This window comes from Lepus europaeus, chromosome X, assembly GCF_033115175.1.
Source record: "Lepus europaeus isolate LE1 chromosome X, mLepTim1.pri, whole genome shotgun sequence".
Taxonomy (NCBI): domain Eukaryota; kingdom Metazoa; phylum Chordata; class Mammalia; order Lagomorpha; family Leporidae; genus Lepus; species Lepus europaeus.
The window spans coordinates 124,293,256-124,305,337 of record NC_084850.1 but is presented as its reverse complement, the minus strand read 5'-3'; the positions used below and the strand labels follow the sequence as shown (position 1 = coordinate 124,305,337).

Below are 12,082 nucleotides of genomic sequence, written 5' to 3'. Positions count from 1 at the left end.
GTTGCAAGAATATTATAGTTAGGGCCAACACTATGGTACAGCAGGTTAAGCTCCTGTCTGTGATGCTGGCATCCCATATGGGTGCTGGCTTGAGTCCCAGCTGCTTCACTTCTGATCCAGCTCCCTGCTGATGCACCTGGGAGAGCAGCTTTGTCCTGGGACAGCCCTAGCTGTCTTGGAGAGTGAACCAGCAGATGGAAGACTTCTCTCTGTGTGTCTGTCTGTCTATTCCTCTCTGTAACTCTGCCCCACATCCTCGCTGGAATTTATTGGATTTTTTAGTTTTTATTTATTTTTATTAAAAAAAATTTTGAAAAGCAGAGTTACAGACAGGGAGAGACAGGAAGAGAGAGAGGGAGAGAGAGAGAGAGAGTTCTTCCATCCACTGGTGCACTCCCCAAATGGCCGCAGGGCTTGAGCTGGGCTGATCTGAAGCCAGGAGCCAGGAGCTTTTTCTGGGTCAACCATGTGGCCATCTTCCACTGCTTTCCCAGGCTGTTAGCAAAGAGCTTGATCAGAAATGGAACAGCCAAGACTTGAAGCAGCTCCTACGTGGGATGCCGGCACTGCAGGCGGAAGCTTAACCTAGTACACCACAGCACCGTCCCCTAAATAAATCTTTTTAAAAAGGACTGCTATAGTTAACACCCATGTGCAATACCTGGTTTCACCAGTTACTTTGCCATTTTTGCTTTATCTTTTCCCTTTTTTCCCATTCTTATCCTTGTCTTCCTCCCTCATTCTCACCCTTCTTCCCTCTCTCACTTTTTTTTGGAACCATTTGAGAGTAAGTTACAAGCATCATTAATGTAGATATGTCCTAAGCATAAGGGTATTCTGCTAATGACCCTGATGCAGCTGTTACACTTGGGGAATTCATCACTGATATAGTCATGACGTGGGTATTGACAGTTCTCTGAATGACTCCTGGCTCCTGAGTTAGACAGCTCATGCCTGAACCACTGTGGCTGAGCAGGCTGCTAAACAAGGTGCCACAGAGTCCAGGAGGGGCTCCCACCTCAGCAATGCAGTAACCAATAGAGGGCAGGAGTGCCAGGTAGAGCTGGCTGGGTACCAACCAGAGAATGAAGTAGAAGTCTGCCCACGAACAGCCAGGGCTGTGCCAGGCTGAAACCAGGAACTGAGAACTTGATCTGGACCTCCCATGTGGGTGGCAGGAACCCAACCACTTGAGCCATCCCCTGCTGCCTCCCAGGGTGCACATTAGTGGGGAGTTGGTACTGGGAGAGCTAGGATTCAAATGCACGTATTCTGATATAGGATACAGGAGTCCCAAGTGGTGTCTTTAACCCTGTACCAAATGCCCATTCCTGTAGTAGCTCTTTTTTTTCCTCCGATTTTATTTAGAAGATTTCAATATTTTGGAAACATTGAATTTTAGATAAAAGTAATTAGTTCTGGCATTTACAAGACTAAGCAATAGTAATTCAAAACGAAGTGTGAAATTTGGGTGTTACAGAGTGAGCCAGTGGATGTGAGATTTCTGTGTCTCTGCCTTTCAAATAAAAAAAATTAAAAATTTAAAAATAATTAAGAAGCTGAACTGAACTGTACTGAACTCTGAAGATATTTCTGATATCTATCTTCCTTCCTTCCTTCCTTCCTTCCTTCCTTCCTTCCTTTTTTTTGACAGGCAGAGTGGACAGTGAGAGAGACAGAGAGAAAGGTCTTCCTTTGCCGTTGGTTCACCCTCCAATGGCCGCCACCGCCTGCACGCTGCGGCCGGCGCACTGCGCTGATCCGAAGGCAGGAGCCAGGTGCTTCTCCTGGTCTCCCATGGGGTGCAGGGCCCAAGGACTTGGGCCGTCCTCCACTGCACTCCCGGGCCATAGCAGAGAGCTGGCCTGGAAGAGGGGCAACCGGGACAGAATCTGGCGCCCGGACTGGGACTAGAACCTGGTGTGCTGACGCCACAAGGCGGAGGATTGGCCTGTTGAGCCACGGCGCCGGCCTGATATATTACTTTCTTAAAAGAGCTTCTTCTAAATAATTGTTTAAGATTTGTTATTAATATAAAGATAACAGATTTCATGTGTCTCATAGATACAATTCTAAGAAAATAACCATACTTCCCTCTCTCCATCTCCTCTCTTTCCTTCCTTTTTTCTCCTTTAATTTTCGCAATAACAGAATTTCAGTTTACTTTATAAACACAGGCTTAATGCAGCGCTATCCATAATGTTCAACAAGTAAAATGTATAAAGACCACTGTTCCACAGGAGTATAGACAAGGGCTATAAACAGTAATCAAGTCATAAGATGTCAGTTTAATTCTAATACATTTTAAAATTAGCAAATACTTGGCTCCTTGCCTTCCATGTGGGAGACCCAGATGTAGTTCTGGGTTCCTGCTTTGGCTTGGCCCTGCCCTGGCTGTTGTTGGCATTTGGAGACTGAACCAGTGAATGGAAGATCTCTCTCTCTGTTTCTTTCGCTCTGCCTTTCAAACAGAATGAAAATAAATAAATAAGTAAATTTTAAAAGTTACTGCTAAAATCCTATTTCTCATTTATATTTTACCCATTTTAACATGGTTAATATATTGCAAACTCATTTAGTTGACAGTATTAACAAAAAACATTATCGGAATGAAGTGGTTCATTCTGTTGCCTTTACTGCCTTGCTAGTGATTTCCCCACCTATTGCTTTCCTTTTGTACTCCTTTATCCCATTACAGCATCTCCCAAACCACCCCAGTGAGTGGGAAAGTTAAAAGATGTGCACAAAGATAGCCTTCAGATTCTTCCTCTCCCTCTCCACATTTTAAGTGGCATTGTCTCTTGTTGATGGAAGAGAGCACAAAATGCAAGGAGACTTTTAAAAGTTCATAGGAAATGGTATTAAAATATAAGTGTATTTTGATGCAAAACTTTTTTGAAATACTTTCATAGTTTTTTAATGTGTATTTTTCTTTATTTCTTTTTTCAAAGATTATTTATTTGAGAAGGGAGTTACAGAGGAAGAGAAGGAGAGACAGAGGGAGAGATCTTCTATCTTCTGGTTCGTTTCCCAAATGGCTGCGATGATCAGTCCTGGGCCAGGTTGAAGTTAGGAGCTTCTTCCAGGTCTCCCACGTGGGTGCAGGGGTCCAGGCTCTTGGGCTGTACTCCATTGCTTTCCCAGGTGTATTAGCAGCGAGCCGGATCAGAAGTTCAGCAGCCGGGACTCGAACCAGCACCCATATGGGATGCTGGAGCTGAAGGCTGCAGCTTCAACATGCTGAGCCGCAGTGCTGGCCCTTCATGTGCATTTTTTCCACAGAATTTTGAAGAGCCTTAGTGTGTCTTCAGCCCTCTGCTTTAATTATAAGATACTTATTTTCAGGTGACTTCATTAACTGAAACTTTTTTCTACTTTCTGTAAATTAATCAAAAATAGGATTAAAGACTTGCCAGAAATACTGGCCATTATGGAAACCAGGTGACTAGTCAGATGCTCCTGGCCACGTCCTGGTCTCATCATAGGGAGGGATCCCTGTGTTCAGTCCAAAGTCATTTGTATTTCTGTATCTGCTCATCCTATTCTTGGTGAATGTAAAGTCTATGGAACCTTTCTAGACTGAGCAACTCATGCCTTTTGCATGGTGTAGTAACTGTCTGCAACTTCCAATTAAAAGGCAAAGTATAAAGCCAAACAGAAAGAGAAGAAAATTAAAGGGTTCTGAAATTAGGAAGAGAAACTGAAGACATACATGAGTATTTTTAAGCTAATGACTTATTTATGTCCACTGAGTCAGATTTTTCCAAACTGCCTCCCTTCTGTCTTTGTCATCTTCTGGACTGATACAAGGGAAAATGTCATTGGAAAATTGTAATAAGATGAAGTGTATGGGAAAATGCTGAATAAAAATAGAAAATCAAAATTAAGGAATGTAGACAAGCTAAGGAAGTGGGGGAAAATGAAGGCAAATAACTAGAAAGAATAAAACTGGAAGATACTCAGTATGGTAGAAGACTTAGAAAAACGGTATCTTTTTGAGAGGACCTTCATTTAAAACCATACTTTTCTGAGTAAGTTTATTATTAAAAAGATTGTTAGAGCCCTTTGTTTTAAGCTAAGTATCTAGTATTAACACCTAGGGTGAAACACTTTCAGTGTATATGAGGAAAGCCACAGAAAAGTTACAAAAATCAGTCATTTCATATTTATTTTTAGGTTCACTAATTAACTTACTAAAAAAGACTTATCCTCTTGTTTAAGCTGATGTATAATTAAGGTATCAGAGTACAAAGAATTTGTCCCTAAAGCTAAATTATAATGTAGGAGTCAAACCTTCAGATTTTTCAGCTAGTCTTTTTAAAAAATACAAACTTCTAGAAGTATTGTCCATTATATATGTGTGTGTATATATATATGTGTGTGTGTGTGTATATATATATATATATATAGCACTATAATAGATATTGTGAGGATAGAGAGACAGATGAAGTTTCTATCCATACATGTTTTGAGCAGTTTGATAAATCCAAGGAGGATAGGGTGAAATGCTTCCTGAAATTTGGTTGTCTTTGACTTTGCATGTTTCATCATCTCTTTAATTATGTAGACTCATCAAATGAGCCCAAGAGATCACAATGACCCTAGACTATGTGGTCACATTCTCAGTGCTGATCAAGTATCAGCCAATTTGCTCTTTTTTATTTTATTTGTATTTATTTATTTTTGACAGGCAGAGTGGACAGTGAGAGAGAGAGAGACAGAGAGAAAGGTCTTCCTTTGCCGTTGGTTCACCCTCCAATGGCAGCCGCAGCAGGCGTGTTGTGGCCGGCGCATCGTGCTGATCCAAAGCCAGGAGCCAGGTGCTTCTCCTGGTTTCCCATGGGGTGCAGGGCCCAAGGACTTGGGCCATCCTCCACTGTCCTCCCGGGCCACAGCAGAGAGCTGGCCTGGAAGAGGGGCAACCAGGACAGAATCCGGCGCCCCGACCGGGACTAGAACCCGGTGTGCCGGCGCCGCAGGCAGAGGATTAGCCTAGTGAGCCGCGGCGCCGGCCACAATTTGTTCTTGCATCCCATGGCTCCAGGCTGTTCTGCCAGATCATCCCTGGCATCGTTAGTGATTGCTATATAATGAGCTCCCCTCTAAGCATTCAGAATGTGTTAGTATTCAAGGTTAAGTACATTTTGAACCTCATCAAAGGTCTGCAAAGTAGATACTGTTCTTTTTTATAGTTGGTTACACTGAGGTTTAGCAGGTGTAAAGACTCTTGCCCACATGCATGAAGCTTATAAGTGCTCCAGGCAAATTTCAAACCCAAGTCTAATTCCAGCACCTGCCCTTGTCATTATCATTCCATAGGACCAGAGCCCCTTATCTGAATTCTGAGGTCTAAAAGGCAATGTAAATTTAATTTCTTTTTCATATGTTTGGTGGCAAAACTCATTCTGTGACAAAACATAACTTGAACTAGCTTGGGAAGATAGTCTTTATCCTATTTAGTGTGAATGTTCATGGATTTGACTGAAGCTAGATTGACTATAGTATTCTGTTACATAGTGAAGGACTGTTGACCTGCCAACCTGCTCTGGCTGCTTCCAGCCCTCCCTGCCTACCCTAGTACTGTGCGTCTAACCTGTTGTTGGCTATGGACTTGGCAGTTTAAGCATGCAAACTTTTACTACGCACCCCCCCAAAAAAATCAGATTTTTTTAATCATGAACTCATATTGATACTGTTAGGTACCATTCAGCCCTATAGCCTTCTTGCACTTTTTCCCTGTTGAGAAACCAGTATTTGAGAAAAGGAAGATTTTATTCAAGAGGGACCACTGCAGTGGGGAATTTGCAGTAGGGGAAGGAGATGGAGTTCAACCCTGAATGCAACAAGGATGTATGGAGGTAGATCGCAAAAGAACAATGTTGTTAGTGGGTGAAAAATTGCTAAAAGGAAACATCATGGCTAGGGGACTTTGCTGGACTAACTCAACTGGATTCTTGCTGAAGGCAGGCCAGAGTGATAATGTATCAAAGGCATGGTAAATTGCTTTTATTTTTAAAGAGATATTTCAGTCATTTTTACTAGATCTTTATTTTTTAAAAGATTTATTTACTTATTTGAAAGGCAGAGCTATTGAGAGGCAGAGAAAGAGAGAGGTCTTCCATCCGATGGTTCACTCCCCAGATGGCCGCAATGGCCGGAGTTGTGCCGATCCGAACCCAGAAGCCAGGAGCTTCTTCTGGGTCTCCCACGTGGGTGCAGGGGCCCAAGGACTTGGGCCATCGTCCACTGCTTTCCCAGGCCATAGCAGAGAGCTGGATCGGAAGTGGAGCAGCCAGGACTCAAACTGGTGCCCATATGGGATGCTGGCACTGCAGGCAATGGCTTTACTCGCTATGCCACAGCGCAGGCACCAGGGAAATTTCTTCTATTTAACTAACATGACTGGGAGAGTATGACAATTGCATTTACTTCTGAAACTCTGTTCTGCAGCCTTCATCATATAGGGAAGAATAAAGAGAGTTCGGAGGAGAAAAGTGTTTGATGAGCTCTGTGTCCCTCTTGGGCCTGGCCCAGGGAGTATAAAGCATCAGGGGGATGGTCTGGCTAGGGCCTGGGAGGTGGGATGGACTCGTATCACAGAGCATAAAAGGACTAGTGCTGATGGAATACTTTTTTCATGTCAGACTCCATAAACAGCGCATTTAGTCTTCACAGAAGCTAGAGTTTGAGCTGCACTTTACGGATTCAGATCGGCAGCTGAGGCCCAGAGATGTAAAACTTACCAAATGTTTACCACCCCAAAGTGGGAGAGTTGGGGCAGGAGGATATTTTTTCTCCAGAGCTCATGTGCTTCCTATCATGCCTTCTACCTGCCAGGCACCATCAAGTTTACAGCAGGGCTGGCAACCAGTTGTAGGCCAGACCCATCTCAAAACTGTTCTGGCCACGTGGCAGCTGCGGTAGGGGAAAGGGCTTAGGTTTTCTCTTTCAGGGGCCAGGCACTTTTTCTCATTGTGTCCTGTGTTTGTAAATTTTCTGTACAGACAACTCAGGGTAATTTCCAAAGGGCTCCCTGACTGCCTTCTTTATAGTCCCCACTATGCCTTCCCCTCTGGGACACGCCATAGCAAGATAGCCCTGCGTCAGTGCACCGGGAGCTGGTTTTGCTCTCACAGGCAATGGGCCTGAGTCTGAGTTAGAGCCCCTACTGGGAATCCTAGAGCTTCCAGAAAGGCAGAGCTATGGTTGCTAAAGAAACACATTGGGAGGAGCTTAAGAAACAGCTGATACGGCCAGCGCTGTGGCTCACTAGGCTAATCCTCTGCCTGCGGCGCCAGCGCCCCAGGTTCTAGTCCCAGTCCGAGCGCCAGTTCTATCCCAGTTGCTCCTCTTCCAGTCCAGCTCTCTGCTTGTGGCCCGGGAGGGCAGTGGAGGATGGCCCAAGTGCTTGGGCCCTGCAACCCGCGTGAGAGACCAGGAGGAAGCACCTGGCTCCTGGCTTCAGATCGGCACAATGCGCCGGCCATAGCAGCCATTTGGGGGGGGGGGGTTGAACCAACGGAAGGAAGACCTTTCTCTCTGTCTTTCTCTCTCACTGTCTAACTCTGTCAAAAACAAAAAAAGAGCTGATACTAGTAGATAAGTGTTTGTGGAATGAATCCATCTGTTGCCTCCTGCAGGCCCCTGTGGACAAGAGTGGATGTACCTGTTGCATTATTTTTATATTTGGCAGTTTTCCCACAGTGTGTATTTGAAAACAAGTTTACATTATATTCCAGGTCACTTTTATATCACCACTGGTAACACTGGGAACGTATTTGTGTTAAGAAAAAAAAAAAATAAGCATTCAAGGTTATTTCTTGGGATAAATGTTCTTTTTCTCTTTTGATTAAGTTGTTTTCTTAAAATGCCATTTCAAAGGATAAAAAATTATCTGGAGACTGCAGGATCATTGAATTTCTCTTCTCAATCAGTAGTAACTGTGCTATCAGGAGAGTGCTTTATTTCTCCATCTGTTAGACTGTAAAATCATGGAACATTTCTCATCTCTTAATAGGGAGAGATAATGCATGTGAGAAAACTTCATATATGTTTCTCCGAAAGGAACTTCCTGTGCGACTGGCCAACACCATGAGAGAAGTTAATCTTCTGCCGGACAACCTACTGAATCGCCCTTCGGTGGGCTTGGTTCAGAGTTGGTAAGTCAGTAATGTGGCTTAATAACATGGTGCTGTGAACATGTGGCACTGGAACCATTTCCATAAAAGGGCACACACTGCCCGTCTGAGAATGAGTCATTCAGGATAGCTGGGTTTTCCATGCAGTTAAGAGTTGATTTTTAAAAAAATTGTTCAATTGAAAATCGTTTTAATGAAAATACTGCCAAACTGTACTAGACACTTTCTTGACTTCTCAAATTTTATTTTTCTGGCTATAGATGTGATTGTTCATCGAAAGAAAATTGAAAAGTAGAGAACAATATAAAGGAATAGCACTGTGCAGCCCATGTAAGTGGGCCCGTGATGCTTCAGATAGGAGGATGTTTGCCACTTTTATCCAGTGTCAAGTTTGCTTCTTTTGTTTTCCTTTTAAAGTTCCTTGAAAATAGCAGTTCTCCTAGAACCATTGAAATCATTTAAAGGGGACCTCAGATTAGAAAAATGTCAGATCCCTGCTGTATTTCACCTACCCTAGGAAAAGCATGAAAAATTTTAACAGAATGTAACTTTAATAAGTTACAACTCTGATGACTAAAGCATATGTTACTTAATTGAGGAAGTTGAATTTGTGACGTACCTCCGTAGTAGGTAAGCAGAGAGAGACCGTGTGTGGTAGGATATAACAAGAGGTGGTGTGTTTTTCAAAAGGCATTTGCATATATTTGAGATGCATGTGCAGATCTGGTCTGTGTTACAAAGCAAGGTAGAAGTCACTGTATGGAGTTCTGAAGGAGTATGGGAGGCCAGATGCCCTGAGTGTCTCCAGCCGGCACAGTGCTGTGGGAGCCCAGTGGAGGGAGAAATGCTGGCTGAGCTTTCGCACTGCCCCTTGATGGGTGAGTGGAATTGACAGGTACAGGTCAAAGGAGAATGCGTTAGAAGGAGGGAACAATGTGGACAAATGAAAGGAGAATGGAACTATTAATTAGCTTGCATTTGGAGGGTTACTGGAGGCCGGGCTACGGAAAGAGAATGGACATTCAACAGGCATCTCTCAAAAATATTAATGATAGTAAGTGCTTAGGACTTAAAATGAACATGAGAAACACCATGTTGGGTGGTCATAGAGGCCCGTTGTTCAGTCCATTTCCCAGACAAGCAGCAGCTCCTCACTGGATGCCAATCGCAAGTCCTGGGCAACCTGTGCTTTTGACTGACTGGCTATGAATGAGGTTTCTATGACCCACTTCTGTGAGGTACAGGATCTTTAGAATATTGGAGAGGTGAGGCAGACAGTGTCCATGGCTTTGATACCATAGTCAGTTGCATTCTGTTTTAGATTCATACCTTGTTTCAGGAGAAGCAGCAAGTACTTATTTGCACATGACTTCTTTATTTCAAAGCCTATGTTAGGAGTTTTCTAGTAGAAAGTATAAAAGCACTATTGGGGAACCCTATGGTGGGGATTCTAGGTAGGCCAGATCAAATGCCCTGATTCTGGTGGTGGTAACAGTCAAACATTGAATATAATTTATGTAAATAAGTTCTTCGGGGGCTTCAAAGTGAATTGTTCATACTTTGGTGTTTCCTGACACTAAAAATCAATTCTCTGATTCTTTGGATACCAGCTAGTGTTCACCCTTTTAACTTACTTCTGACACTAACTACCTGAGTTAGTGCAGACCCAACAAATTTAGGGTTCAGTCCCTGGAGACTGCTCCTGCTTCATATGTCCATCACAAGTCCTGGACCACCTGTGCTTTTTTCTTTTTATTAAAGATTTATTTATTTATTTGAAAGGCAGAGTCACAGAGAGGCAGAGGAGAGAGAGACAGAGAGAGACAGAGATGCACATGTCTTCCATCTGCTGGTTCACTCCCCCAGTGGCTGCAATGGCTGGAGCGGTGTCAATCCAGAGGTTGGAGTCAGGAGCCAGGAGCTTCCTCCGGGTCTCCCACACAGATGCAGGGTCCCAAGAACCTGGGCCATCTTCTGCTGCTTTTCTAGGACATAGCAGAGAGCTGGATGGGAAGTGGAGCAGCCGAGACTTGAACCAGTGCCCACACTGGATGCCAGCACTGCAAGTAGTAGCTTCACCTGCTATACTGCAGTGCTGGCCCTGCCACCTGTGCTTTTGATGGACTGGCTATAAATTGGGGTTCCATAACCCCCCTCTCAAGTCTGGTCATCTACTAGGATGGCTCACACCCCAGAAAGGCAGGTGGCTCATGTTATAGGTGTATTATGAATGTTACAACTCAGGAACATCCAAATGGAGGCAGTGTAGAGGGCAGGGTTTCGGGGAATGTGTGTGGGAGGCTTCCGTGTCTTCCCTGGGCAGAGCACCGTCCCAGCACTCAGCAGTCCGAGTTTCTCCTTGTTTAAGAGTTTCTGTAGAGCTCATTTCCTGGCCTTTCTGTCTTCAGAGAGTAGGGGTGGGGCTGGAAGTTTCAGCCCTGTAGTCACTGTGTCTTTCTGGTGGACAGCCCCATCCTGAGGCTCCTTGGTGGCCCCACTCTAAGCCACGTTATTAACATAAGCTCAGGTGTGGTCAGGGGGCTCCTTATGAACAAGAAAAGCATCTCTAACCACTCCAGAGATTCTAAGGGTTTTAAGGAGCTCTGTGCCGAGACCCAGGGCAGACACGAACTCTGTTTTATATATACACACTGGCAAAGTATAAACTCGGACTGCTGCGCCTACTCTTCTTTATCTCTTCATTAATCCTCTTCCATGTCCATTTCAAACATGCATGCTGTGCTTTCCTTTTTGTTTCTTAAACATTCTATTTTGAAATAATTTTCTGCTTAACAAAAAAGGATTGCAAGACTAGTAGAATTCACACAGATCTTCACCCAGATTAACTAATCATTAGCATTTGGCACATTTATTCTATCATTGTCATTCATATTCATTTGATCTCTCTCTATTATGTATTTATGTGAGTACATGGGCACTCACAGATATGTAGTATACACATATGTACACACAGACACTCATCCATGTTAGGTTTTTTGCTGAACCATTTGAGTTAAGGTAGACATACCCATTTGCCCCTAGTTACTTTAGGGTGTATCACCTTGAAACAACTTTAGAAAACCAATGAGCATTATATTCAGAAATTTAATATTGATGTAGTAGTATTTCCTACTATATGGCGATTTTTAACATTTGTCTAATTGTCCCACTAGTTGCACACCCCCCCCATTTAAAAAAAAAAAAACAATTCGCCTCCTGATTTAAGAATCCAGTTCAGTGTCATATGTTGTATTCACTATCATTTCTTTTTAAAAGTGAATCCTGTAAGTTGTGGGATGTGAACCATACCACCATCCCCTCAGTCACAGTGTCTTCTCCCTGCTCCCTTGACTTCCAGGCTAGGGACTCGGCGTTATCTTTGATTCCTCTTCATTCTTGACTTTCCTCTTTACATGACTGCCCTTTTCAGAAAGGGAGTGATGCCTGCCTAAGTTTGCTTGCGTGTTGCAGGAGAGAAGACATCACCAGGGCTGGCTGGCTGACCTCTCAGCATGTTTTAAATTGATGACTTTAATGATATCTAATCTATCTCTTTATGTGCCCAGGGACTTGAAAATTATACCCATAGATGAGCATGCTTTTGTGTCAGATGCATTGTCCCAAAGTTCACATGAGGTTTATTAACCAAACGTCGTTCCTGTTTGTGTATCTGTGTATGTACATTTTTAGTTACCAGAGTATCTGTATCCTCTATCCAAAGAGAGAAAATAGGATTAGTGGTAATGAATTGTTAGAAAGAATTAGTTGAAGGGATAATTCTTTCAGGATGTCTTAAGCCCCAACATGGAGATCACACACTTCTAATGGAACAGGTGACTCCCGACCAGATCGAGCCAGTCAGGGCAGAGGGTGGCTGCTGCTCTGATGTGCCTCTCTGAATGCCACGGAGCTCTCTTCTGCGAATCCTAACGTTGGACACATTA

General features: G+C 43.5%; 1 protein-coding gene across 1 annotated transcript in view; it reads left to right on the top strand.

The window, feature by feature from the left end:
- PDK3 (pyruvate dehydrogenase kinase 3) overlaps positions 1 to 12,082 on the top strand; it is a 99,737-nt gene that overhangs the window by 23,345 nt on the left and 64,310 nt on the right. The window contains exon 2 of the mRNA XM_062184397.1: positions 8,018 to 8,159. Within this exon, the coding sequence (XP_062040381.1) occupies positions 8,018 to 8,159 (142 nt within the window). The remainder of the gene's footprint in view (positions 1 to 8,017; positions 8,160 to 12,082) is intronic.